The sequence below is a fragment of the Phallusia mammillata genome, chromosome 6 (genome assembly GCF_965637545.1).
Source record: "Phallusia mammillata chromosome 6, kaPhaMamm4.hap1.1, whole genome shotgun sequence".
In the NCBI taxonomy this organism is placed as follows: Eukaryota; Metazoa; Chordata; class Ascidiacea; order Phlebobranchia; family Ascidiidae; genus Phallusia; species Phallusia mammillata.
Genome location: NC_137257.1, coordinates 11913298 through 11935709, shown reverse-complemented (window position 1 = coordinate 11935709; position 22412 = coordinate 11913298). Strand labels below are relative to the sequence as shown.

The window sequence follows — 22412 nt, the reverse complement described above, 5'->3', positions numbered from 1 at the left end:
ATCCAAATTTCAGCCAATTCCGACACTGTTTAAAAACCTATTTTAGGGGGCTAGCAGGGTAACACTGTGGTTATCAAGACAAACAGTGGGATGTACATCTACATAACTATATCTACTATCTGTGTAAGTTTCAGCCAAATCCATCAAACATTTGATGGTAAAACAAGTCAGACAAACTTTGGAAAGAAAAAAAAACATTTTAAGGGGCTAGCGGGGTAAATACTGGAGTTATCAACGCAAACAGTGGGATGCACATCTACATAACTATATGTACCATCTGTGTAAGTTTTATCCAAATCCATCAAACATTTGATGACGAAACGAGTCAGACAAACTTTGGGAAGTAAAAAACAAAGAAAAAACAACAACAACAATTCGAGTAAAATCAATATGCATCCCCTTCAGGGAAGGGGACCCATAACAAGTCACCCACGCTTGCAGACTGGTGTTGGGGATGACCACGTGCCATTAACTGAACATGATGTAATTGACAATCCAATCAGAGAGTATTTCTCAGAGCACACAAATGAACAAAGAGCTCCTTCTACCATACTGGCACTTTTACACACTATAGGAATTACATTTCCATTTGGAGGGGCTTTTACCGCAGGACACTTTCCTTTATGAAAAACATAGGTTACAAAATATGATTGAAGAGTAAAAGTAGCTGTATGGTATCTAACTTAAACAAAAACCAAGTTCGCCATTGTAATGTCCATCAGGCATACATGTAACTTCTGCATCGCCCTTTAAAACATAGTCTGTTTGACAGTTTATATTGCAGTTTGTTCCAACTGAGTTTCTGAAAAATAAATTAAACATTAATTTTATTTTAACATACAAAACTCAAAGATTGGCTTAACCTATGTTAGCACTGCAAATGCAATATGGTATATTTTGAAAAGTTAAAATCTTTATCAGTTGTTACTAATCTTTTGCATTGGGTCCCATATCTCCCAACTTTTTTGTGAGCCTTGTTTGTTACTGCTAGTAAAAACCCACAGGTTCCAACACATATAAAATTATTAATTATGTCTTTTACAGCAAAAGTTTGGGGTTTTGAGATCAAACACTGGAAGAGATTTACAAATCACAAGATATTTGAGGTACAAACTATCCAGCAGTCATTCAATTCAGACTTTGTTTTAAGGTTTAATTGATTTAGCAGGCCAGTGAGGTAACTGGTATAACTACAGGATAAAGCATAAAATCTACTTAAACTAGCAGGGTGGCTCAGCACATACACTATAACATATTTTGAAATGTTAATATATTCCCTACACTTATTTTATATTGGGTCCCATATCACCCACTGTCTTTTATAACCTTAGTTGTTTCTGCAGGCAGAAACTCATGCCCCCCCCACACATGCAAGTTAAAAACAATGCATTTCAAGAGATAACCATCAGACAGTTTGGTGTTTTTAAAAAAACACTGTGGTCAGTTCTTGGCTTAAATAATCATGCTATTAACTGTCTAAACTAAGCATCTCTGATTCAATTCAAATTCTACAAGCTGTCCAAATTTCAGTAAATTCTGCACTTGTTTTAAAAAAATGGGTTAGTAGGGCAACTGATGGGGTTTTACACCCAAAAGTATAAAATATGAAACCACAATGACATTTAGCGAGGTCCGTTTTTCTTTAATACGCGATGGCGTGCTTGAATGCGTAATGCTGGCTAACTGACGCATTGTCACTGTGTTGATTAAAGCTGTTCAATTGGAAGGAATTCCAGGTCGTATGATGGCCCGTCCAACACGTACAGAATTTATTTTTGGTTTGCCTGACATATTGGCTGCTGCAGAGCAGTGTAAAATCTAGTAGACACTTGCGCCCATCAGCATTTAATCCGGAATGGCGCTGGAGTGTGTGTGCTAGTGACTTCTTTACCAGTTTTCTGCTAACGTTGGGGTAAAGCCCATCACTAGCGACAATGTACAATTTGTCACCTTTGATGATATCCTTCTTAACTGCGCGGGTTTTCCACGTTTCCAGATCAAGCAAGTATTGCCGGCTGTCCCCACAGTATTCATCCATGATACTGTGACAATACTTTAGGCTAATGGGTCTTAATAAATGTTCCAGTATTGCCATCCTACGTGAGCAGAATGTGTTGCCAGCTGAATTAACCATCCGTACAGGAATTTCCTCAATCATGCATGAAAGTAATCGATCAGGAGTGAGTTTGTGAGTTTTGAAGAGAGGATAGACATACGCTGGTCTTTTGTTGCCAAAATGTTTGGCAGTAGGTCCGGGTGTTTTGTGGAAGTGACAATCGTTTTTTTTTAACTCTAATAGTATGGAAGAGAAGTTCCTCTGTTATTATTCCGAGATTAAACAAAGTTATGATGAATCAATCGCACTCGTCAGTAATGCTTTTGGCAATGATTTCAGGTGTCACGGAACTTGTGTTCAAATTTTGGAATTGTTCCAGTTCTTTTTCGATAATCATGTCATAGTCGGAATAGTTTACGATTATAGTTTTTCCATCTGTCATTTCAGGTGTCACGGAACTTGTGTTCAAATTTTGGAATTGTTCTAGGTCTTTTTCGATAATCATGTCATAGTCAGAATAGTTTACGATTATAGTTTTTCCATCTGTCGGATTGGCATATGACGATCTCTCGTTTCAGTACCGCATTTTATAGACTTCTAAGACTTGTTCGAAGTTGGGGTGGCAGGTTAATCCTTCATTTGTAGGCTTCGTTTACGGAAGGTTTTAGGTTGCGGACTTTTGCCTCGATCAGTTCCGTGTAGGCAAGAGTTTTTTCAGAAAGGTCGTCCGGTTTTGGTCTCGAATGCTTTGGTATCTTTAATTTGTCAGGGACTGATAGTTACAAGGTGTTATCTTTATTAAATATGCCAGCCCATTCGATTCGTCTAATATGCGAGACAAGGTTGTTTCCTCAGTGTAGTCGTTCCAACGTGGCATGGGGACAAAATTTAACCCACGAAGGAGAAGTTTGGAATCATCATTTAAAGTAAAATTTGGTTTGTTTAAGACAACAGCCTCCGCTGTTCGTAATTGTTCTCCGCAGTTTCTTTGAAATTTCCTTTTCCAATATCTTATTTTGTCTTTTCGATTTTTTACCTTCTTTTTGCTAGCTTTGTTGTCTTTCATGGGCTGCAGATTGTTACGCAATGCAGCTTGTTTGTGAGTAAGCCACTTGATCTTCTTAGTGTATATTCGCTTAAGAACATGTCTGAAGTGGTGAAGTGCTGCAGCAATGTTAGGTGATAAGTAGGGCAAGTTTTTGTTGCACTAAAAACGTGAGAAAGTTGCACTTAATTTCAACAAAAGTTGCAGCAAAAAGTTGCATTTATGCATACTTCTTGGTGTTAAAATGACTAGCGGGCCGCAGGTTGGACAATCCCTGCCTTAGGCTGTCATCTTAACAGATATCAAGGTTATCGCTTCTTACTTGCAAAATAACGAATGGACTTTTATATAAAACTTTATGCTTGGCTGGGGTTGTTGAACTTCTAGCTTGCAAGCCAACTGTTGCATCATAGATAACATTGAGATCAGTGGCGTAGCCAGGGAGGGGCCAAAGGGGCCATGGCCCCTCCCAAATGTTCAAAGTTGTGTATTGAGAAACTTTAATTTAGTGTAGTTTTGTCCTTAATCATTGTGGTTTCGTCTTTCAACTATCAAAGGAATATTTAAATTTACGAAAATGACTGTTGTCACCAAGTTGTAAACTGAAATCCATGCTTTTTATATTTATGTAGACATGGAATAAATCAATAATGATTTGGCTGTCCCGTCGAATCAAAGTTTGGCAAGTCAAGTGTTTGGTAAAAGCACGCCTAGCATTAGCAAAAAGTTGTGTTAGACAGCAAACTATTTGGCCCCTCCCAAAAGTGTTGTCTGCCTACGCCACTGATTGAGATGCAGCTAATCCATCACATAGCTCTTTGTTATGCAAATCAAAGAGAATAGAACCATACTAAAAATAGTTTTATAGCATGTTTTTTAAATCACTCCTTTACATTTTGCGCAATACTTGATAAAAGTTGCAGTAAAAAGTTGCACGAAAAATAGAAAAAAGTTGCAACATAAAATTCCTACAAACAGCTTATAACATCATACTACATAAATTCTGAGTATTTAGGAAGCTGCCGGAAGCTGTAAAAAAAGTTGCAAAAACTTGCCCTAGTGATAAGTTTTGCCACATATTGTTAGCCGCAACTGGGATACTGTTAGACTGCTACAGTTGTGCCGTGATTTTCCGTGTTTGTTGTATAAGAAGTGGATCGAAATCTCTTCCCTTCTTGTAATTTGAAGGAAAAAGCACTTAATTTTCAAGCATTTTTAGAGAAACGGCATCTTGACTTCATCTATTACTGTTTTTATGCAGCTTTTTATGTGCCTGTTGCTAGAGGTGATAAGTGCTTTGAAACTTAGAATCAATTGATTGAGCAGTATCTGACCCTCTGACAGGCAACACACTTAACGACGATCACTGTTTTTGTTCAAGTACAACTCTAAATATGGAAACAGGTTTCCAAAGAAACAGAATCAGTTCCCCTTCAGGAAAGGGGACCCATAATTACATCTATTAGGTGATAAAGTTTTATCCAAGACCATTAACCATTTAATGGCAGTAGAGGGTGGACAATCTACACAAAATAAACGAAGAAAAAAAACAAAAAAAACAAGAGTGAAATCAATGTGTGCCCCCTCGAGAAAAACTACTCATAAAAATATTTTTTTATTTGTTAACTATAATATTACCTTCCTTCAATACATGTAAGTGGATCAATACTACTGTGGTTTTGTGTTGTCACATTTAGAGGACCACAATATGGTACACAAGTTGAGGTTGCATGAGAGCCGTCTGACTTTTTGATCAAACTTTTTAGTGTAATCCAGTTTCCATGATAGCATGTAAAACTTTGTTCACCATCAATTATGAACTTATTCTCACAACTATAAGTACAAATCGTACCATTGACTTGTTGGGTTTCACCACATGATTCTGGAAAAACCTGTAGTAAATATTGGCATTGAAACACCAAAAGCATTCCCCCAAAATAACATTAAGAATTAAAGCTAAGCTTACATATCCATTTTTAGGAGGTTGCAGCATTTCACAAAGAGGAATGCATTCAGTCAAACCCAACCATTGTCCATTTGCATCACAAACTAGGTGAAAATCATTTCTGTAAGTGTCTATTAAAAAAATATTTTTACTTGTTGAGTAATGCAATGAACCACATAAAATGAAAACATATGCCTGACATATTAAACAGTTGTTACCAGTTAAAAAACAAAATATGTGGCTTTACTACATGTCATTTTTATACACTGTCCTAAATAAAAAGAATTGGTAATAAAGTGGCATAGTTACTGAACATATTATTGAATGCAATTTGAAATTAACAATTTTAATAGTTAAGTTAAAATATCTAAAAGTTTGGAAAAAAGTGTGTCATAATTATCTTACTCTCATTGCGCTTGCGACATTTTTCATCATCATACATTGATAAGTTAGTGCCTGTTAAGCAGTCCTTTTCAAGCACAACATATCCAGGTAGGCATGTAATTACACAAGTATGACCTTCAATATTCTCCTTAGAAAAACATTCATCCACAGAAATTGTGTTTTCAAGAGCATACAACTTAGGACAGGTTTCTGTCGGTAACAGGAAAGTGGTTTACTTAAACAGCTTTGTATTTTGAACAAGAATTAAATCAAAATCCCTATAACCATAAATAAAATGCAACAAACTTCTGAAGCAACAGTCAAACCCAAATACCAATTTACTTAGGCACTGTGGTGGGGCTGCACTCCACTCTCCTATTTCTAAACAACTTAAAACTTCTCTTCCATGAAGTTTCCAACCACTATCACATTCAAATGTACATTCATCACCAACTACTACACCAGTAGGAAAGTCACTCTGTGACACACATTGTTGTGGAGATATTCGCCCATGCTTAAACTCTTCAAAGCTGTCACAAATAGCTACAACACATTTGGTTCATAGAAATATGAACAATTGATAATTGCTAGAGCAACAATTGACTCACAAACACACTGAGGTACAGGGTATGACCATAGACCATTGCTTTGACAAAATATCACAGACACATCACCATCAACTTGATATCCAACATCACATGACACTCTGCATTTTGTTCCCACAACAAGACTGGCTGTTACATCAATGCAGCTTTCTGGAAAAACCTATTTTTTCACAATCTTTAGGAGATTAATTAAAAATGTAATGAATAAACAAAACCAACATTTCCATTGGCTGGTTGCAGTACATGTGTGCATTTTCCTTCCATGCTTTGATATGAACAAATTGTAGCCATCTGTTCTTCAACAACACCCACTTTTCTTGCATACCTGTTTAAAACAATAGCCAGAAAAGAATACAAACACATGCCAAGTTACCTTTGTATTACATTTTTATTTTGTGTAAATCATAGCTTGTTTTTGCATTGGACATCCAAAAATAATCAGTTGTCGTAAATCCAACATCAGGAAATAATTGGCTTTCCAAAAAATTTAAAATCCAAGGAGTTTTGTCATCATTTAATCCACAAGACCATTTATTCCAGCTTTTACTAGTTGATGAACATGAGCCACTGGTAAGTTTTTCACCAGGATTTTTAGATGCCGCATTTAAACATTTACCTAAAAACTTATATTTTTGAAAATGTTCTTTTAGTTCAATATCAAAACAAAATACCTATATATAATAAATTAGCCTTACAATAAACAATTGATTGAGGTAGTGTAATGTGGGGCTAAATCTATTATGCTTACCAGTCCCTGCATTTTTTATTTTATTTATGTTTTTCCATGTCCATCGTTGCACAGCAATGTCAGCTGAAATATAAAAGCAAACCAATTAGATAATAGCCTAGGATACAAAGCTAAATATTGGTGCAGTTCTGTATTTTTTTTTCAAAATATGCTCGCAACACTCAAACTTATGTATATATAAGCAAATCCATTTAACACAATGTGTTTTATTTGTGCAAACATTTATTATTTATAGATACTAGAAGGGTGGCTTAGCACATTTTGTTGTTGCATTTATACTATAACCTATTTTAAAACATTCATATATTTTCTATGCTTATTTTGTATTGGGTCCCATATTAGCAATCATCTTTTATAACCTTAGTTGTTTCTGCAGGCAGAAACTCATGGGTCCCCACACATGCAAAGTTGAAAATAATGCATTTCAAGAGATAACCATGAGAAGTTGGGTATTGTAACGTAAAACGAAGTGATCGGTACTGGGCTTAAATAATAATACTATGTAGAGTACAAGCTATACAAATCAGATTCACCTAAGAAATCAATCGAAACCTACAAATAGCGTATTCCACATGCTACCCAAATTTTAGCCAAATCTGACACTGTTCAATAAACTCACCCATTTTAGGGGGCTAGTGGGTTAAATGTTGGGGCTACAAGATTAAACACAACAATCAGCTCCTACGAATCGTAAATTCTACAAGCTGTTCAAATTTCAGTCAATTCCGACATTGTTTAAAAACTGACCCATTTTAGGGGGTTAACTAATGGAATTCGACACACAAACTAAAAAAACATGGAACCTCAATGACTCAATCAATAGTACTGCAAAATTTCAGCCCAATCCGCCAATGTTCAAAATTTGACCACTAGAGGTGTTTTGAGCAACAACCGTTAATGTTTTTGACGTCATAGGGCTGTTAACAACCCCCCAACTCGCATGGAGCAAAAACGTCCACCAAGCAACCCACAAAGTCACCAACGAGTAACATATAACTGCTTGCCCTTGTAACACTATTGCGCCACAGAAATCTTTCATTTGTGGTGCCCAGTAACATACAAATACGTTTTACACTTTGGGGGCTTGTGGGGTAAATATTAGGGCTACAGGGCTGAACACAACAATCAACATCTGCAAATGGCATACTATACAAGTCACCCAAATTTCAGCCAATTCTGACACTGCTTACAATCTCACCCATTTTAGGGGGCTAGCGGGGTAAATACTAGGGTTATCTGGATAGACAAAGTGGGATGCACATCTACATAACTATATCTACCATCTGTGTAAATTTCTGCCAAATCCATCAAACATTTGATGGAAAAACGAGTCGGACAAACTTTGGCAAGAAAATAACCCATATTAGGGGGCTAGCAGGGTAAATACTGGGGGTTATCAACAAAAACAAAGTGGGATGCACATCTACATCCCATATCTACCATCTGTGTAAATTTCATCCAAATCCATCAAACATTAGATGGAAAAATGAGACGGACAAACTTTGTGAAGAAAAAAAAAGAAATAAAAAACAAACAATTTGAGTAAAATCAATGTGTCCCCTTCAGGGAAGGGGACCCATAATAACTATGAATTTACACAAAAACATTGTGACAAGATACCATGGCACTTTTGTTCTTCAACTTTTAAGATTTTTCCCTTGTCATCTGAGGTCACACAAACATGGGATGCCTTACTAACTTCCATATTTCTATTAATAAATATCAAAAACTGATTTTCCTTCACACAATCAGCAAAATGACCTGACCACTCATGATTTGATTGGCACACCCGGGTCCGCTGCACATTTTCACTCAAACCGTAACCAACATTGCACTCAACAGAACATTTTTGCCCTTCCAGGTAGTGTTCGTTTTTAACTGGTATATCACATTCCAGCTTAGCATTTAAAACCGGTGCTGGTGGACGACAATGTGGTACACAAACTTTAAGCACAGCTGAAAATAAACATTGACAAAACAATTGGGAAATTTTGAAGAACTTTAAAGTGTAACTACAGTTAAATGAGTTTTCCCACATTCCATTGTCTGCACACACCACTGTGTCATTGGTAGCAACAGAAAATCCTAAATTGCACATTATTTTACAAATGGATCCAAATGCAACAGCACCACTTGTGCAGGTAACTGGGGTCACCTGATAAACAAAACGATTCACTTACTGGAATTCTGCTAAAGTAAAACACGGGATGCTCAGAGCAACATATGCATACCTTCCCATTTAATGGATTGTGTAATGCTGGGCATACTCTTGTGCATTGCAGCTCGAAACCGGACCAGGTGCCATTTCTGTTACAAGATCTGGAAAGGGAACTTTTCTTTGTGAATGTGTCAGTGTCACCTATTTTCATGTGATACCCTTCATTGCACTCGAAGAGGCAAATTGTGCCAGGCAAATGAGAAATATCCATTGAGCAAATAAGAGGGGAAACCAATACTTGGCTACCAAGGGTGAGTGAAGGACATCTCTCTGAAACACACAAAATAACATATGATTTTAATTCCACTTGTGAAATGAATCTAAATAGGAAGTTCACAAAGAACCAACTACACTCTGATGGTAGAGATTTCTCATACTTATGCAACTAGCTTTAAATCCTGACCAATATCCATCCCACTGGCATGTTCTGTTCTGGCTTCCTGACAACTCATAACCTCCAACACAAAAGAAAGAGCAAACTGACCCTTTTATAAATGGAGCTTCACTGCACCTATAATATTCGGTGGTGTATGAACATCCATAAAAACAGCCCATAATAATTACAGTGAAAAACAATATTAAAAATATTGATTACATAATATATCCACTGTCGGGTGCAAAAAGGGCTGGGCAAGAAATCTGACACGAGAAGTTCAAAGATGACCAAACTCCCTCATTAAGACAAATTGAGTTTTTCACAGTTCCATTTAACATAACATATCCATCTGCACATTGAAACATACATTCCTGTCCCTACAAATACATCTCAGTTAGGTGCCGTTTCATAAGGTACTTTTGAACAAAAGATAGTTTACATGCAATGTTCAAAAAAGATCACTTAACATAATATTTTTTCTAGTTATTTAGAAGTTTATTTGCTGACTTACAATCGCTGACCACTGATCAACACAGCTTGTGGGTGACATCAATCCACCACTGGGCAAACTTGAAATCAAAGAAGGACAATGCATCAGAGATTTTCGGACAGAACATAGTGTATTCTTTATAGATTTTGGCACACTAGTTCTAATATTCCAATTAATACCCATTGTTAGACCACTTTCAATAAAATTCTGATCTTGCCCAAGATATAATCTCATACCATCCGAAAGAATGCCTGAAGCAGCATTAACAATAACAGAACAAAAGAAAATCCACAAGCAACAACTACTGACCAGTAACAAAAACACTAGCACCCAGGAGATAGTCTTGGGCAGATTGCAGTGTGAGCAGGTATGGATACCTTGCATTACTTGAGCACTTCCATTGTTGTAGTTTATCAAGTGTGTTGCAAATTTTGGGTTTCACCCTAAATTACAATCATTACTATTTAGTGTTTATAATCATGTTTGTTTCTGCAAGCAAAAACAAAGATAAACAATGTGTACTGTTTATGTTGGCCAATTGGTTGTGCATTTGACAAGCGTTATCTGTATTCTTTAATATTACTTATCTCACTTCAATTATTTAATGCATTAGATCAATTTTGAACAACACATCAGTCCAAATAAAGACGATAGCTCAAAGAAGATATTTAAGAAACGTAACTGTACCTGGCTCCATGGGACAGACTGTCAGTTGATAAACACATTCCCGTGGCTATGTGCCTAATCGAAGAAGGTCCTTCCCAAGCCCAAATGGAGGACACATCATAAGTTGGCAAAGATTTGCATGATAATAATTCAAGCGATTGAAAAGGTAGAGCAAGACAAAATGTATCTGTTGTGCTGTTTATTTTAATATCAGTTTGTATTTGAAAATGCACTGCATCTGTAATAGTAATAGAAGTGTATGCAAAAATATAATATCGCTTCAACTAAATACAGCATACAAACACAATGTGGTGAAAAATCACTCCAAGTGCCATCAGCCTGGCAAATAATTTCCCCATTTCCATTTGAAAATGAATGGTTAGGGGGGCAAGTAAACTTACATACATCTCCCTCAACCATATCTTGACAATTTGAATGTATATTTGGACAGGATCCTGAATTGGTGCAAATAGGGCTTACATATTTGATGAAACTTGTACATAATTATTTTTATTAATATAGATGAAACAAGATAATCATGTAACTGATTTGATTAACTTTTTTATTGCAAATGAATGTTTTTAAAAAATGATTTCTGAACTAATAGCTATGGTTGGGATTTAAGATCCCTATGCAATTAAACAGATTATGCAATATAGTGGATTTATTTGTACTGTTTGACCATCTTCTCACATCAGAATAAAAGTAAAAAATATTTATTGCCTAGTTTACTAGATGAGACAAGCAAGTACCAGAGTTCTGCTAAGATGAACATTAAAGGTGGAGTTTTGTGTTTGAATACAACACACTGCAAAAAAAACTAGCAACATTCAAGTCATATGAAAATCATTGACACTTAACAATTCTATTGGCTAGTTTCACCATACAAATGTGGGTTCCGAAATATTAAGTGACAAGCCTCAACAAATATGGTGGTTGCTGTTAGATCATTATTGCAAAAGCATACTTGTTTAAGCACTGTCACTTAATATTTCGTAAGATCATTATTGCATATTATCTATTTGGTCAACAGTGTTTACTATGATATGATGATAAGCAAAATGCAACTGTTGTAGTTTTGACAACAAAAGTGGCTGGTACTGTTTTACAGTAAATATGTTACCACGATTAAATCAAACATACGTTTGCAAAGTGGTGGCGTTTGCCAGGTGTAAGATTCTGCAACACAATGTACATAATTCAGAAAATCAAACTTGTAGTTGGTTTGACATTCATACCTTGCAAAACAATAAAACAAAATCACAGTTTAAGTATGACTTTAACCGAAACACACAGTTACCGAGCACATAATCTTTGTGTTTTGTCTGGCATTAAACACAGCTCACTCTTCACCCAAAATCCAACACTTTGAGGATGAGCAGGTGCCGGGGGACAAAGTGCTGAACTATAAAACAATAATTAGCATATTTTGCCACAGCAAAAATACAAGTACCAACTTGTAAGTGGTTGCTACTGGTGGAATGCTGCATTCATGAAGAGGAAGGTCAAAAGTTCCATTTGCTAAACATGTTCTTTGAAGACTACCAGATGACAAATAAGGCATTGGGCAGGAATAAAAACAAACTTGTCCCGCAAACAATTTTGTTAAAAGGTGGCAGTTGATAGATTTTGCATAAATGGTTTGATTTGACTTTGCATGTGTCGTTGGTATCGCATGCACACAAACAGATAAACATTGCGGTGAAGGATCAGACCATTCTCCACTTGACCCACAGACTGAAACTGCACTTCCTTTTCACAAATAAAAAGCATACACTTATATTGAAGGTTTATACTACATTCTAGAATTTACAATACCTTTAACATGTAAACTAGTAACCAAACAATCAAAAGTACATTTGTCACCAAGAAAAGCAAGATCAGATTTGCAAGAGGCTGGTGTGACCACAACATTTATATTGGTGGGAATAGGTTGACAAATTTTAATACACTCAAACTCGTATGCAGGTGCTGAATAACAAAAACATTGCAGAAAAAAAAGTAAAATAAATGAAACATTAAGATACATACTGTTGAAATGCCATTGTCCTTGCTTATTACAGGTAACTGACACTTCTGTTGGCATTTTTGTGCCTTGAAAACCAAAACCTTCCTTGCATTTCACGATGCAAGTGGTAGAAATGTCTACCAGAGCATTACCACACCCCTCAGTGATGTATGTTTGTGTATTGCTGACTACTAAACCTGAACATCTTTGACAAATACAAATTACACTTAAATCTGTTGTTTGTTTCACTTTTTTATTTTTATTTACCTGTGTGTGTGCATAGTGCAAAGAGGTGCAATGTGAGTATGGTTTACGTTATCTACAGTCAACCAAAATCCACGTACACCTATTGATTTACCAGAGCCAAGATAGTGAGCAGTCCCATACAAAAACTCAGAGTCTCCCACACTAACAAACCAAGGTTCTTTGACAAGGCGAAAATGCTTGGAATTTGTTCCTGTTCCACATTTCCATTGCTGATTTGTTTTCGTTGCAACACAACTTTCAACCAATAGCGGAGTTAATCTAGAAATTCAGACAACTATACCTTGTGCATGATACATAGAGTCAGTGTTTTGGTTGTCTATTCATGCATTGGTCTAGTGCAGGGGTGCACAACCTTTTTGCTAAGACAGCCGCATCGCAGATTCTTATTTCACCAACGGCCGCCAATTACCTGCTTGTTTTTGTTTTTAAATTTATTATGTGAAAATAGGGCTTGTCCCACATACATAAACCATTTAATGGCGTTCAAAAAGCCCGGATAATTTAAAACTTGATCCACAGATTGAGCTAAACAGTCTGACGACCAGTCTGAGCTATTTATGACGTTATAATCTATATTGTGACTGTTTATTTGCATTGTTTGCACACAATAGGCGTATATAAAGTGTGATGCACAGGGTCACTAGGCTGGTAATATTCTTTACACTCTTACAAAATCTATTTAATGCAGTTTGAAAGTCAAAATATTTAGCAAAGGAGGTTTTTACGTCACGGCCTCAATGCATGTATTTTAATAAACATGTTCATGGCCGCACAAAATCGTCTACTCGGCAGCATGCGGCCGTACGGCCGCAGGTTGTGCACCCCTGGTCTAGTGGTTCTCAAATCAGTGATAGACTCTATTATAAAAGTTTTTATTATTTGTTTATTCAACACTTAAAAACTGCTTGGTGAAGCTATTTTCTTGTCTTTTACTGTGTAAACAGCAGCAGCTTTTTGTACAAATGAGAAGAAATAAACTGCCAGTTAATCTTGTAAGTTATGCAGTTATTTTAAACACAAACTTAATAGTACAAAAACATGTTAATAATAAACAGATTTTGGAGACCTACGCTTACTTCATTGGCATCCATTATCTTTTTTTGATTTAGTTGGGAAAATTAACATCATGTAGGGTTTGTAAAATACTTTGCGTGGCACCGCCCTAATATATACTGTGCTTCAGCAAAAAGTGCTAAATATTTCTAAACTATAGTTGAAGGAACTTATTTTTGTGACTGCAAAACTCAATAAATGCTTTTTTGATTTTGGAAAGTCATTAAAGCTTATTTAGTGGGTAATATACCTTATAGGGTGGTTGCACACAATGCTTGCAGTTTTGCCCTGTGCATGTTTCTTGGGTGGCTTAGCACATATTGCCATTGGATTGACACTATAACCTACTTTAAAACATTAATATATTTCCTATCCTCATTTTATATTGGGTGCCATATTAGCCACCATCTTTTATAACCTTAGTTGTTTCTGCAGGCAAAAACTCATGGGTCCCCACACATGCAAAGTTGAAAATAATGCATTTCAAGAGATAAGCATAAGAAAGTCGGGTGTTGTAAGGTAAAACACAGTGATCGGCACTGGGCTTAAGAGTACAAACAATACAAATCAGATTCACCCCAGATATTGTTTGAACTAAAATTTAACCCATTTTAGGGGGGTAGTGGAGTAAATGTTGGGGCTAAAAGGTAAAATACACCAATCAAAACCTACAAATAGCATAGTCCATGTCACAAATATTCTAGACCGCCCTATGACAATATCCCACGTTCCAATTACAACGCATCACGGACAATTTCTATACGTCTAGAGTCTATCGTTGCAGGCGCTATTGTGTTGTTGTTACAGCGTGCCAGTTTTTATCGTGTCGCCATTCCCCGTTGCAGTGTTCATTGTTTTATGTGAAGGAAATGGTCACAGCGAATTAACGCCTTTTTCCCGTTTATTGTAATGCAGGACATATAAGCGCCCCAATCTAACGATTTAAAATATAACATAACATAACAGAGAAGAAGATAGAGATAACTGCGAAGTAGTGCTGGATTGTTGTTTTTGTTGTTTTGGTTACGTGTGGTTGGACGCGAACAAATGTAAAAGGACAGGTATTCTGCCGATCAGAGTACACGAGCGTTAGTTGTTAAAGAACTTCCAATAGTCAGTCCCAAACTTTTGCGTACCCGTGAAAACGGAACGTGACATCTGGGGGCTCGTCCGGGATCTGACTTAAAAACGCGAAGTTAAACACTAACCCCTGTAAGATCGGCTATGGCGTCTGCAAGCCAATATCTGGATATTGGAAAGCAATTTGGGCTCGCTGGCAAAGAGCTACGCAAGTATGTTGAGGAGCAGGTGAAACAGGACCGTGAGCATGAACGTGAAGAGCGAAGAATTAATCGGGAGGCTGAGCAGAAAAGACGTGAAGATGAGGCTGAGCAGAAAAGACGTGAAGATGAGGCTGAGCAGAAAAGACGTGAAGATGAGGCTGAGCAAAGGAAACTTGACGCCGAACGGGAATTCCGCGAGCACGCGCTGGCCATGAAGAAGCTTGAGCTTGAGCTGGAAGCTATGAACCGCCGTGCAGAAAAAGCAAACAAGGTGACATCTAATGTGGCCGAGTGTCCAGAGCACCTGACATACGCGCATAAGCTTTGTGTGAACAAGTCAGTCGACCCGGATCGTGTCCACCTGGTGGAGGATGAACAAGAGCGCATTCCAGGGCCAATTAGCAAAGCAGCGGACAGCGCCGAGGCTCATACTCTGTTTAACCAGCATGACGAGGATGCTTCGCAGGGATGCATTGAAGAGGAAATGCAGATGTGTGACAAAGAAGAGTCGGCTTCTGTGACACAACAAGCGACGAAGCAAAACGCCACGCCTGAGACGATGACCGTTGGGCAACAAGCAGAGTTATCTCAGGAGCTGGTTAACGTACAACTGCATTCAGTGGAGGGAGGCGAGACGGTTTCTTCATACCAGACGACGGAGAAGAGCACCGTTACACGTACTGTCGTGGCGCCGACCAGTCAATCAAGTGACCTAGACTTGCACAGTAATTCGTAAACAAGTGCAAAGCTATGTATTTTTTTAGTTTCTCGAAATTTCTTCGTACAACCACTTTCTGCATTGCTGCCTTAAATCGATTATTCGACAACTTCTTTTTCTCCGCTCATTTGCAGCAATAACACATAGCACAGAAAACAAGTAAGAGATTGATATTGTGACACAAATTCCCCCCCTACAAACTACAAATCCCCCCCCCCTAGTGGGAAATCCCCTCGGAAATCCCCTGTGAGATCAAGGAAATGATACACCATTATCTATTAGTGGTATATGCAACGTTTTACCGTATGTACTCGCGGATAGGTCGCAACTTTTTTCTTTATATTTACAAAAAGAATATATGTGCGACCTATCCGCCCGACATAAGCGCAAATCGCCACCAAGTGGGAACAAAATTAAAAGTTTTCGGCTATTGCAAGTACCGTATTTTCCGGTCGGCTTAATGGGCGGATATAACGTATTTATTCGAGTATAACGCGCAAAATTTTATCCTATAGACGCGAATTCTAGTGGAAAATGGTACTTGCAATAGCCGAAAACTTATAGACGCGAATTCTAGTGGAAATGTGCTATCGAATACGGGTGCATGCGCTCGTGCACGCACATACCAATGCGAGACAGTTTCATGAGCGCACACGCACCTGTGACGGCTTAGCGTGCGTTGGATTTTCCCTCTTTGTTGAGAAAACATAGTTTTGCGGTTTCAATGCAATGCAGTTCAATGCTAAAAAACAACCAATTGCACCAGTTATTTATGCAAAAAAGCTAGGGAAAGGGCCTTTTAAATCCCTAGATTTTCAGTGCGACTTATGTGCGAGTCAACTCTAAACTACACCTTTTTAACAAAAAACTAATAGTGCGACCTATACGGTGGCGCGACCTATCGGCGAGTATATACGGTAACATCAGCAATTGCGATTGTTCATGTATAGTTTACATTAGTTACGTCAAATTTTGTTGTCATTGTACACTGCATAACATATGTTTCAAAAGTGCGGCCCTCGACTTAAAGTTTGTTTTTGGCCCTCAAAGCAATTTAATTTAAGACGTCTGTCTTAGTGCATGCGCGGGCCAAGAAAGTGATATTGCGGAGACGGGCCACAACGATGCTCATGCAACAACATAAGATCGAGTGTATGGGCAAAATTCAAAGTCAATTTAACTTGCATTTGTTCGATGTGAATGTGACACAGTTAAAGTCAAACTTCAACACAGTGCAAGGCAAGAACACACACTAATTTTGTCCTTGTCTTTCTCAGTAATAAACATGAACAAGCAGCCTTTAAAATAAAAAATAAAATAAAACTAGAAGGGTGGCTTAGCACACATTTCTCTTGCATATACACTATAACCTATTTTGAAACATTAATATATTTCCTATACTTATTTTATATTGGGTCCCATATTATCCACTGTTTTTTATAACCTTGGTTGTTTCTGCACGCAGAAACTCATGGGTCCCCACACATGCAAAGTTGTAAATAATGCATTTTAAGAGAAAACAATGAGAAAGTTTGGTATTGTAAGGTCAATCACAGTGATCTGTACTGCACATAAATAAATATGCTATAAAGAGTACAAACTATTTAAACTCATTTCCATTAATACATTTTTTAAAGTTTTTTATTTTATGGTCTATCTAAAAAAAGTGTTAAATAGTGAGAAAATAGGCTAAAACACAATAATCAGCTCATATTAATGGCAAGTTAACATGATGGTACTGGGCTAGTGGAGTAAATGATAGAGCTACATGTTTAAACACAACAATCAACACCTATAAATGGTACACTCTACAAGCTGTCAAAATTTCATTTATTCAGTCATTGTTTAAAAAATTGAACCATTTTGGGGGGCTAGTGGGGTAAATGTGGTGGTAAAGTGTTGAACATAACAATAAACAACTATTAGTAGCACACTCTATAAGCTGTCCAAATTTCATCCAATTCAGACAATGTTTAAAAAATTCACCCTTTTTATGGGGCCAGAGGGGTTGTCACAAGAGAGATAACATAGTTGAAGATAGAATATAGAGATAACTGCGAAGTTGTGCTGGATTGTTGTTTTTGTTGTTTTGATTACTGGTGGTTGGACGTGAATAAATGTAAAAGAAAAGGTTTGCTGCCGATCAGAATACACGTGCGTTAGCTGTTAAGGAACTTCCGATAGTCAGTCCCAAACTTTTGCGTACCCGTGAAAACGGGAACGTGACATCTGGGGGCTCGTCCGGGATCTGACTTAAAAACGCGAAGTTAAACACTAACCCCTGTAAGATGGGCAATGGCGTCTGCAAGCCAATATCTGGATATTGGAAAGCAATTCGGATATGTTGATAAAGAGCTACGCAAGTATGTGGAGGAGCAGGTGAAACATGACCGTGAACATGAAGAGCGAAGGATTAATCGTGAGGCTGAGCAGAAAAGACGTGAAGATGAGGCTGAACAGAAAAGACGTGACAATGAGGCTGAGCAGAGAAGACGTGAACTTGCCGCTGAGTCCGAGAAAAGGAAACTTGAGGCCGAACGGGAAATCCGCGAGCACGAACTGGCCATGAAGAAGCTTGAGCTGGAAGCTAGGAACCGCCGTAGAGAAAAAACCAACAAGGTGACAACTGATGCATGCAGATGTCTATAGATCTGTAGATCGGCCGACACGCATGTATGAATTAAATGGCCCAGACAGGCAGTTGCTGGCGTCTTTTCCGAGGGAAAACAGTTCTGTGTCGTCCCAAATCTATGTGAACAAGAAAGCCGACCTGGATCGTGTCCACCTGGTGGAAGATGAGCAAGGGCGCATTCCAGGGTCAATGAATAAACGCCTTGTGACAACTTCTGTTGAGAGGACGGAAATCTGCGAATCAGTGGAGCAAAACGTCAAATCGCTAGACGAGCAAAATACGGATTTTGGGGTCGCGTTGAAACGGAAGTGGAGATGTGTGACAAAGAAGAGTCAGGTTCTGTGAAACAACAAGCGACGGAGCAAAACGCCACGCCTGAGACGATGACCGTTGGGCAACAAGCAGAGTTATCGCAGGAGCTGGTTAAAGTGCAATTGCATTCAGTGGAGGGAGGCGAGACGGTTTCTTCGAACCAGACGACGGCGGAGCAGAGCGGCATATCACATACTGTCGGCGATGAGCAGGATGAAGAGTCGTTTAGGGATCGCCCTGGTGTTAAAGTACAAATGGTGGATGCAAAGAGTCGTGTTTCTTCGTTACAACGGATTCTCGTGCAACCATGTGATGACAATCTTGTTTTCGCGCCGACCAGTGAGAGTAACGTGTCAAGCCCGTTTACCCGTCTCCCGTCGTTCTTGCCAACCCGCCAACAGATGAAACAACAAATGCAGTCAGGAACAGGGGCGTATCCAGAAATTTTTAAAGGGGGGGTCCAACAATTTTGTGGGGGGGGGAATCCCTAATGACGTCATTATGATGTCACACGGCGGCAAAGCACTTTTTCCAAAATTGGCGGTTTCTCTACCCATCTAATTGACAGGAAGAACAGGTAATTTTAGCGAAAGCTTTGTAGTTTTCTGATTTCGCCGCTGCTATCTGGCTTACTCAGCCAAACTGCAGCTGCAAAATAAGCGTTACTGTCAGGTAATCAAAATCGTTGCTTAACAAAACAGGGCCCAATTTCTAAAGAACTAAATCACTTGCTGAAGCGGTAATCCTACTGTTAAGTTGTGCAAAGTCACGAATGCACTAAAGGTGGTAACTGCAGAAGGCATAAATTGTGCCTGGCAAGTAACAAATTACCCTAATAACATAACTTGATTTACATCGATCTAATGTTTTTGACAAACTATTACGTGTTTGGCAGATCAAAACAACACAACATTACACGTTTTTAACACTTTTACATTGTTCAAATGCAAAAACAGTTTGATATGTTGCACTTAGTGCAGTTACCACTTAGCAAGAAACTGCTACCAGCGTCCTAGCCGGAACGTAACTTTCCGATTGTTAGCGCATAAACCTCCTTATTAAACCCTTGTTACGTCACAATTGGCGATTAGATAACAAGCGAATACAAGAGATTGAAGGCTTGCGTCTTTGAGATAACGACTCCCTGTTATCACACAGTGGTAAACGGAACGATTTTGGCCTATTTAATTTACGCACAACTTTTGAAAAGGAGGGGGGGGGGTCCGGACCCCAATCTAACGATTTAAAATATAACATAACATAACAGAGAAGAAGATAGAGATAACTGCGAAGTAGTGCTGGATTGTTGTTTTGGTTACGTGTGGTTGGACGCGAATAAATGTAAAAGGAAAGGTTTGCTGCCGATCAGAGTACACGAGCGTTAGTTGTTAAAGGAACTTCCGATAGTCAGTCCCAAACTTTTGCGTAACCGTGCAAACGGGAACGTGACAGTCCACATGCTACCCAAATTTTAGCCAATTCCGACACTGTTTAAAAAACTGACCCATTTTAGGGGGCTGGTAGGGTAACTAATGGGGTTTGACACACAAACTAAGAAATATGAAACGACAATGACTTAATCAATAGTACTGCCAAATTTGAGCCCAATCCCTGAATGTTTACAATTTTGACCACTAGAGGTGTTTAAAGCAAATACTGTTAATGCTTCTGACATCATAGGGCTGTTAACAACCCCCCAACTGCAATGGCGCAACAACGTCCACCAAGCAACCCACAAACACAAGTAACATATGATTGGTTTCCCTTGTACCACTATTGCGCCTCAGAAATCTTTCATTTGTGGTGCCCAGTAACATACAAATAAGTTTTACACTTTGGGTGCTTGTGGGGTAAATGTTGGGGTTACAGGGTTGAACACAACAATCGACACCTATAAATGGCATGCTCTACAAGCTATCCAAATTTCAGCCAATTCTGACACTGTTTAAAAAACGCACCTATTTTAAGGGGTTAACAGGGTAAATATTTGGGCAATGAAGACAAACAAAGTGGGAAGCACATCTACATAACTATATCTACCATCTGTGTAAGTTTCATCCAAATCCATCAAACATTTGATGGCAAAATGAGTTGGACAAACTTTTGGGAAGAAAAAACAAATTTGAGTAAAATCGATGTGTCCCCTTCAGGGAAGGGGACCCATAATTATTATAACTAAACATAAATTGTTAGTCTTTTTAATAATAATAAATTTTAATAAACAATTTCTTACCTTTCATTGGGGTTGCCTGATACAGTTAAACACAAACCAGAATAAACATGCTTAATATGATAATTCAAATGCCAGGTCCAAACACCATTTAATGACAAAAGACAAGTTGAAATGTCTTCCTTCCAAACTACTAGATGTGAGCCACTTTGATTGCTCTTATAAAATGTCAAACAGACCGATGGACTAACATCTTTGTTGATGATGTGAAACTGTCGCTCCTCTGGCAAAAAAATATGTGACATAGTGGCCTAAATTGGACGTTGTTAAACATTTGACCCATTTTAGGGGCCTAGTGGGATAAATATTGGGGCTACAGTGTGCAACAATGGAAACAATGAAAACAATGAACAAACTATCCAAATTTCATCCAAACATTGTTTAAAAAAATCTTTTGGTACTGTTTTATTATATTCTATAAAAAATAGTTTAAAAAATATAAACCAACTTTATATAATTTAGTTGTCATACAACTGGTACCTACATAAGCAAAAAATTGTCAATTTTGGAAATTGTGGTTGGAATAAAAATGATACAACATGGACAAAGATGAATGCAAAATAAGTTGAAAGAAGGTTTTGGTGCACCACAATCTTAATGAAGGTTTTTTTTGTGAATACCTGCACACACAAACCCTGTGGCTGACCAAAAACCATCTGACTTGCAGTAGGTGTGATTTGGACCTCTCAAGCCAAAACTGGTATTACACTTTACAGAGCAATAAGTTCCCTCTGGTGATACTTTCGAAGTACATTCTTTAGGATAAATAGAACCTTGCGGAAAAAGAAAACATTTTGTATTTTTGAACATCTGTTTTGTTTCAAAAAGAGGTTTTTAAGCTAGCTTACACTCCCTTTTAAACCTAAGATTTAAATTCTTGACTTTTTGAAGTCAATGAGATATGTCCCAATATTGGAGTTTTTGTTCAACTGCAAGTTTTTGTGGATAATGAAACTAGAAAGGTTGTTTTTCTATATGTTTTCATTATATACATTCTCATTCTACAAACTGTTCAAACTTATTCCATTTTTGGGGTATCTGATAAGAGTTTTACACTGAAATTTTCTGCAGAATATTTTTTCTAATTGCCATCTGCAGAAAAAGCTACCACTTAATGCAAGTTAATCTGTTCGTTTATGGTGACCTGCAACATATAAAACACATGAAAAACATTTCATACTTTTAGGCCAAGGGGTAACCGCTAGGGCAGCGGTTTTCAATCAGTGGGTCATGGAAGCATTTTGAGGTGGGCCACAGACCAATTAAAACGCTTTTTTTAATAGTTTACTTTCATTTGTGTCACTATACCCAATTTTTCAAGAATAATGGCTTGAGGAGGAATTGAGAAAGAATGTAATTTTATTTGAATTAATCTG

The 22412-nt window shown here is 37.8% G+C and overlaps 3 protein-coding genes and 1 pseudogene across 4 annotated transcripts; 1 reads left to right on the top strand and 3 right to left on the bottom strand.

The window, feature by feature from the left end:
* Positions 1 to 173: 173 nt before the first annotated feature.
* LOC145234605 (E-selectin-like) lies at positions 174 to 5643 on the bottom strand. The gene is made up of 4 exons (XM_080099315.1): positions 5452 to 5643; positions 5068 to 5177; positions 4740 to 4993; positions 174 to 802 (listed from the first exon to the last, which is right to left on the bottom strand). The coding sequence occupies exons 1-4, from the start codon at positions 5486 to 5488 to the stop codon at positions 679 to 681; spliced, it is 525 nt and encodes a 174-aa protein (XP_079955441.1). The 5' UTR covers positions 5489 to 5643; the 3' UTR covers positions 174 to 678.
* Positions 5644 to 5694: 51 nt separating this feature from the next.
* On the bottom strand, positions 5695 to 10592 carry LOC145234272 (P-selectin-like). Its single transcript, XM_080099018.1, has 14 exons — positions 10555 to 10592; positions 10177 to 10310; positions 9889 to 10118; positions 9597 to 9754; positions 9379 to 9512; positions 9015 to 9271; positions 8800 to 8938; positions 8404 to 8739; positions 6784 to 6846; positions 6420 to 6651; positions 6255 to 6360; positions 6039 to 6195; positions 5773 to 5973; positions 5695 to 5708 (listed from the first exon to the last, which is right to left on the bottom strand). The coding sequence occupies exons 1-14, from the start codon at positions 10590 to 10592 to the stop codon at positions 5695 to 5697; spliced, it is 2199 nt and encodes a 732-aa protein (XP_079955144.1).
* Positions 10182 to 21372, bottom strand: LOC145234603 (uncharacterized). Of its 2 annotated transcripts, XR_013861302.1 has the most exons (8): positions 21040 to 21372; positions 12809 to 13066; positions 12565 to 12746; positions 12352 to 12504; positions 11991 to 12285; positions 11677 to 11938; positions 10555 to 10988; positions 10182 to 10310 (listed from the first exon to the last, which is right to left on the bottom strand). XR_013861302.1 is itself a non-coding variant. In XM_080099312.1 (6 exons), the coding sequence occupies exons 1-6, from the start codon at positions 21279 to 21281 to the stop codon at positions 11830 to 11832; spliced, it is 1239 nt and encodes a 412-aa protein (XP_079955438.1). In that variant the 5' UTR covers positions 21282 to 21372; the 3' UTR covers positions 11537 to 11829. The 2 variants fall into 2 exon arrangements, 1 of the variants encoding a protein (XP_079955438.1); XM_080099312.1 differs by lacking the exons at positions 10182 to 10310; positions 10555 to 10988 and having other exon boundaries at positions 11537 to 11938.
* Positions 16103 to 19297, top strand: LOC145232593 (uncharacterized; annotated as a pseudogene).
* Positions 21373 to 22412: the final 1040 nt, after the last annotated feature.

Bases quoted from the DNA above. Each gene is read 5' to 3' on its own strand.
- LOC145234605 (XM_080099315.1), bottom strand. From the start codon at position 5,488: ATGTATGATGATGAAAAATGTCGCAAGCGCAATGAGA. The intron at 5,178-5,451 runs GTAAGATAATTA...TTTTTTTAATAG, and splicing joins ATGTCGCAAGCGCAATGAGA to ACACTTACAGAAATGATTTT. The intron at 4,994-5,067 runs GTAAGCTTAGCT...TATTTACTACAG, and splicing joins AACCTCCTAAAAATGGATAT to GTTTTTCCAGAATCATGTGG.
- LOC145234272 (XM_080099018.1), bottom strand. From the start codon at position 10,592: ATGTGTTTATCAACTGACAGTCTGTCCCATGGAGCCAG. The intron at 9,513-9,596 runs GTAATCAATATT...CGAATATTATAG, and splicing joins CCCGACAGTGGATATATTAT to GTGCAGTGAAGCTCCATTTA. The intron at 6,847-8,403 runs GTATCTTGTCAC...TTTATATTTCAG, and splicing joins TGAAGAACAAAAGTGCCATG to CTGACATTGCTGTGCAACGA.
- LOC145234603 (XM_080099312.1), bottom strand. From the start codon at position 21,281: ATGTCACATATTTTTTTGCCAGAGGAGCGACAGTTTCACATCATCAAC. The intron at 12,747-12,808 runs GTAAATAAAAAT...TATTTGTCAAAG, and splicing joins TGCACTATGCACACACACAG to ATGTTCAGGTTTAGTAGTCA. The intron at 12,505-12,564 runs GTATGTATCTTA...TTTGTTATTCAG, and splicing joins AGGACAATGGCATTTCAACA to CACCTGCATACGAGTTTGAG.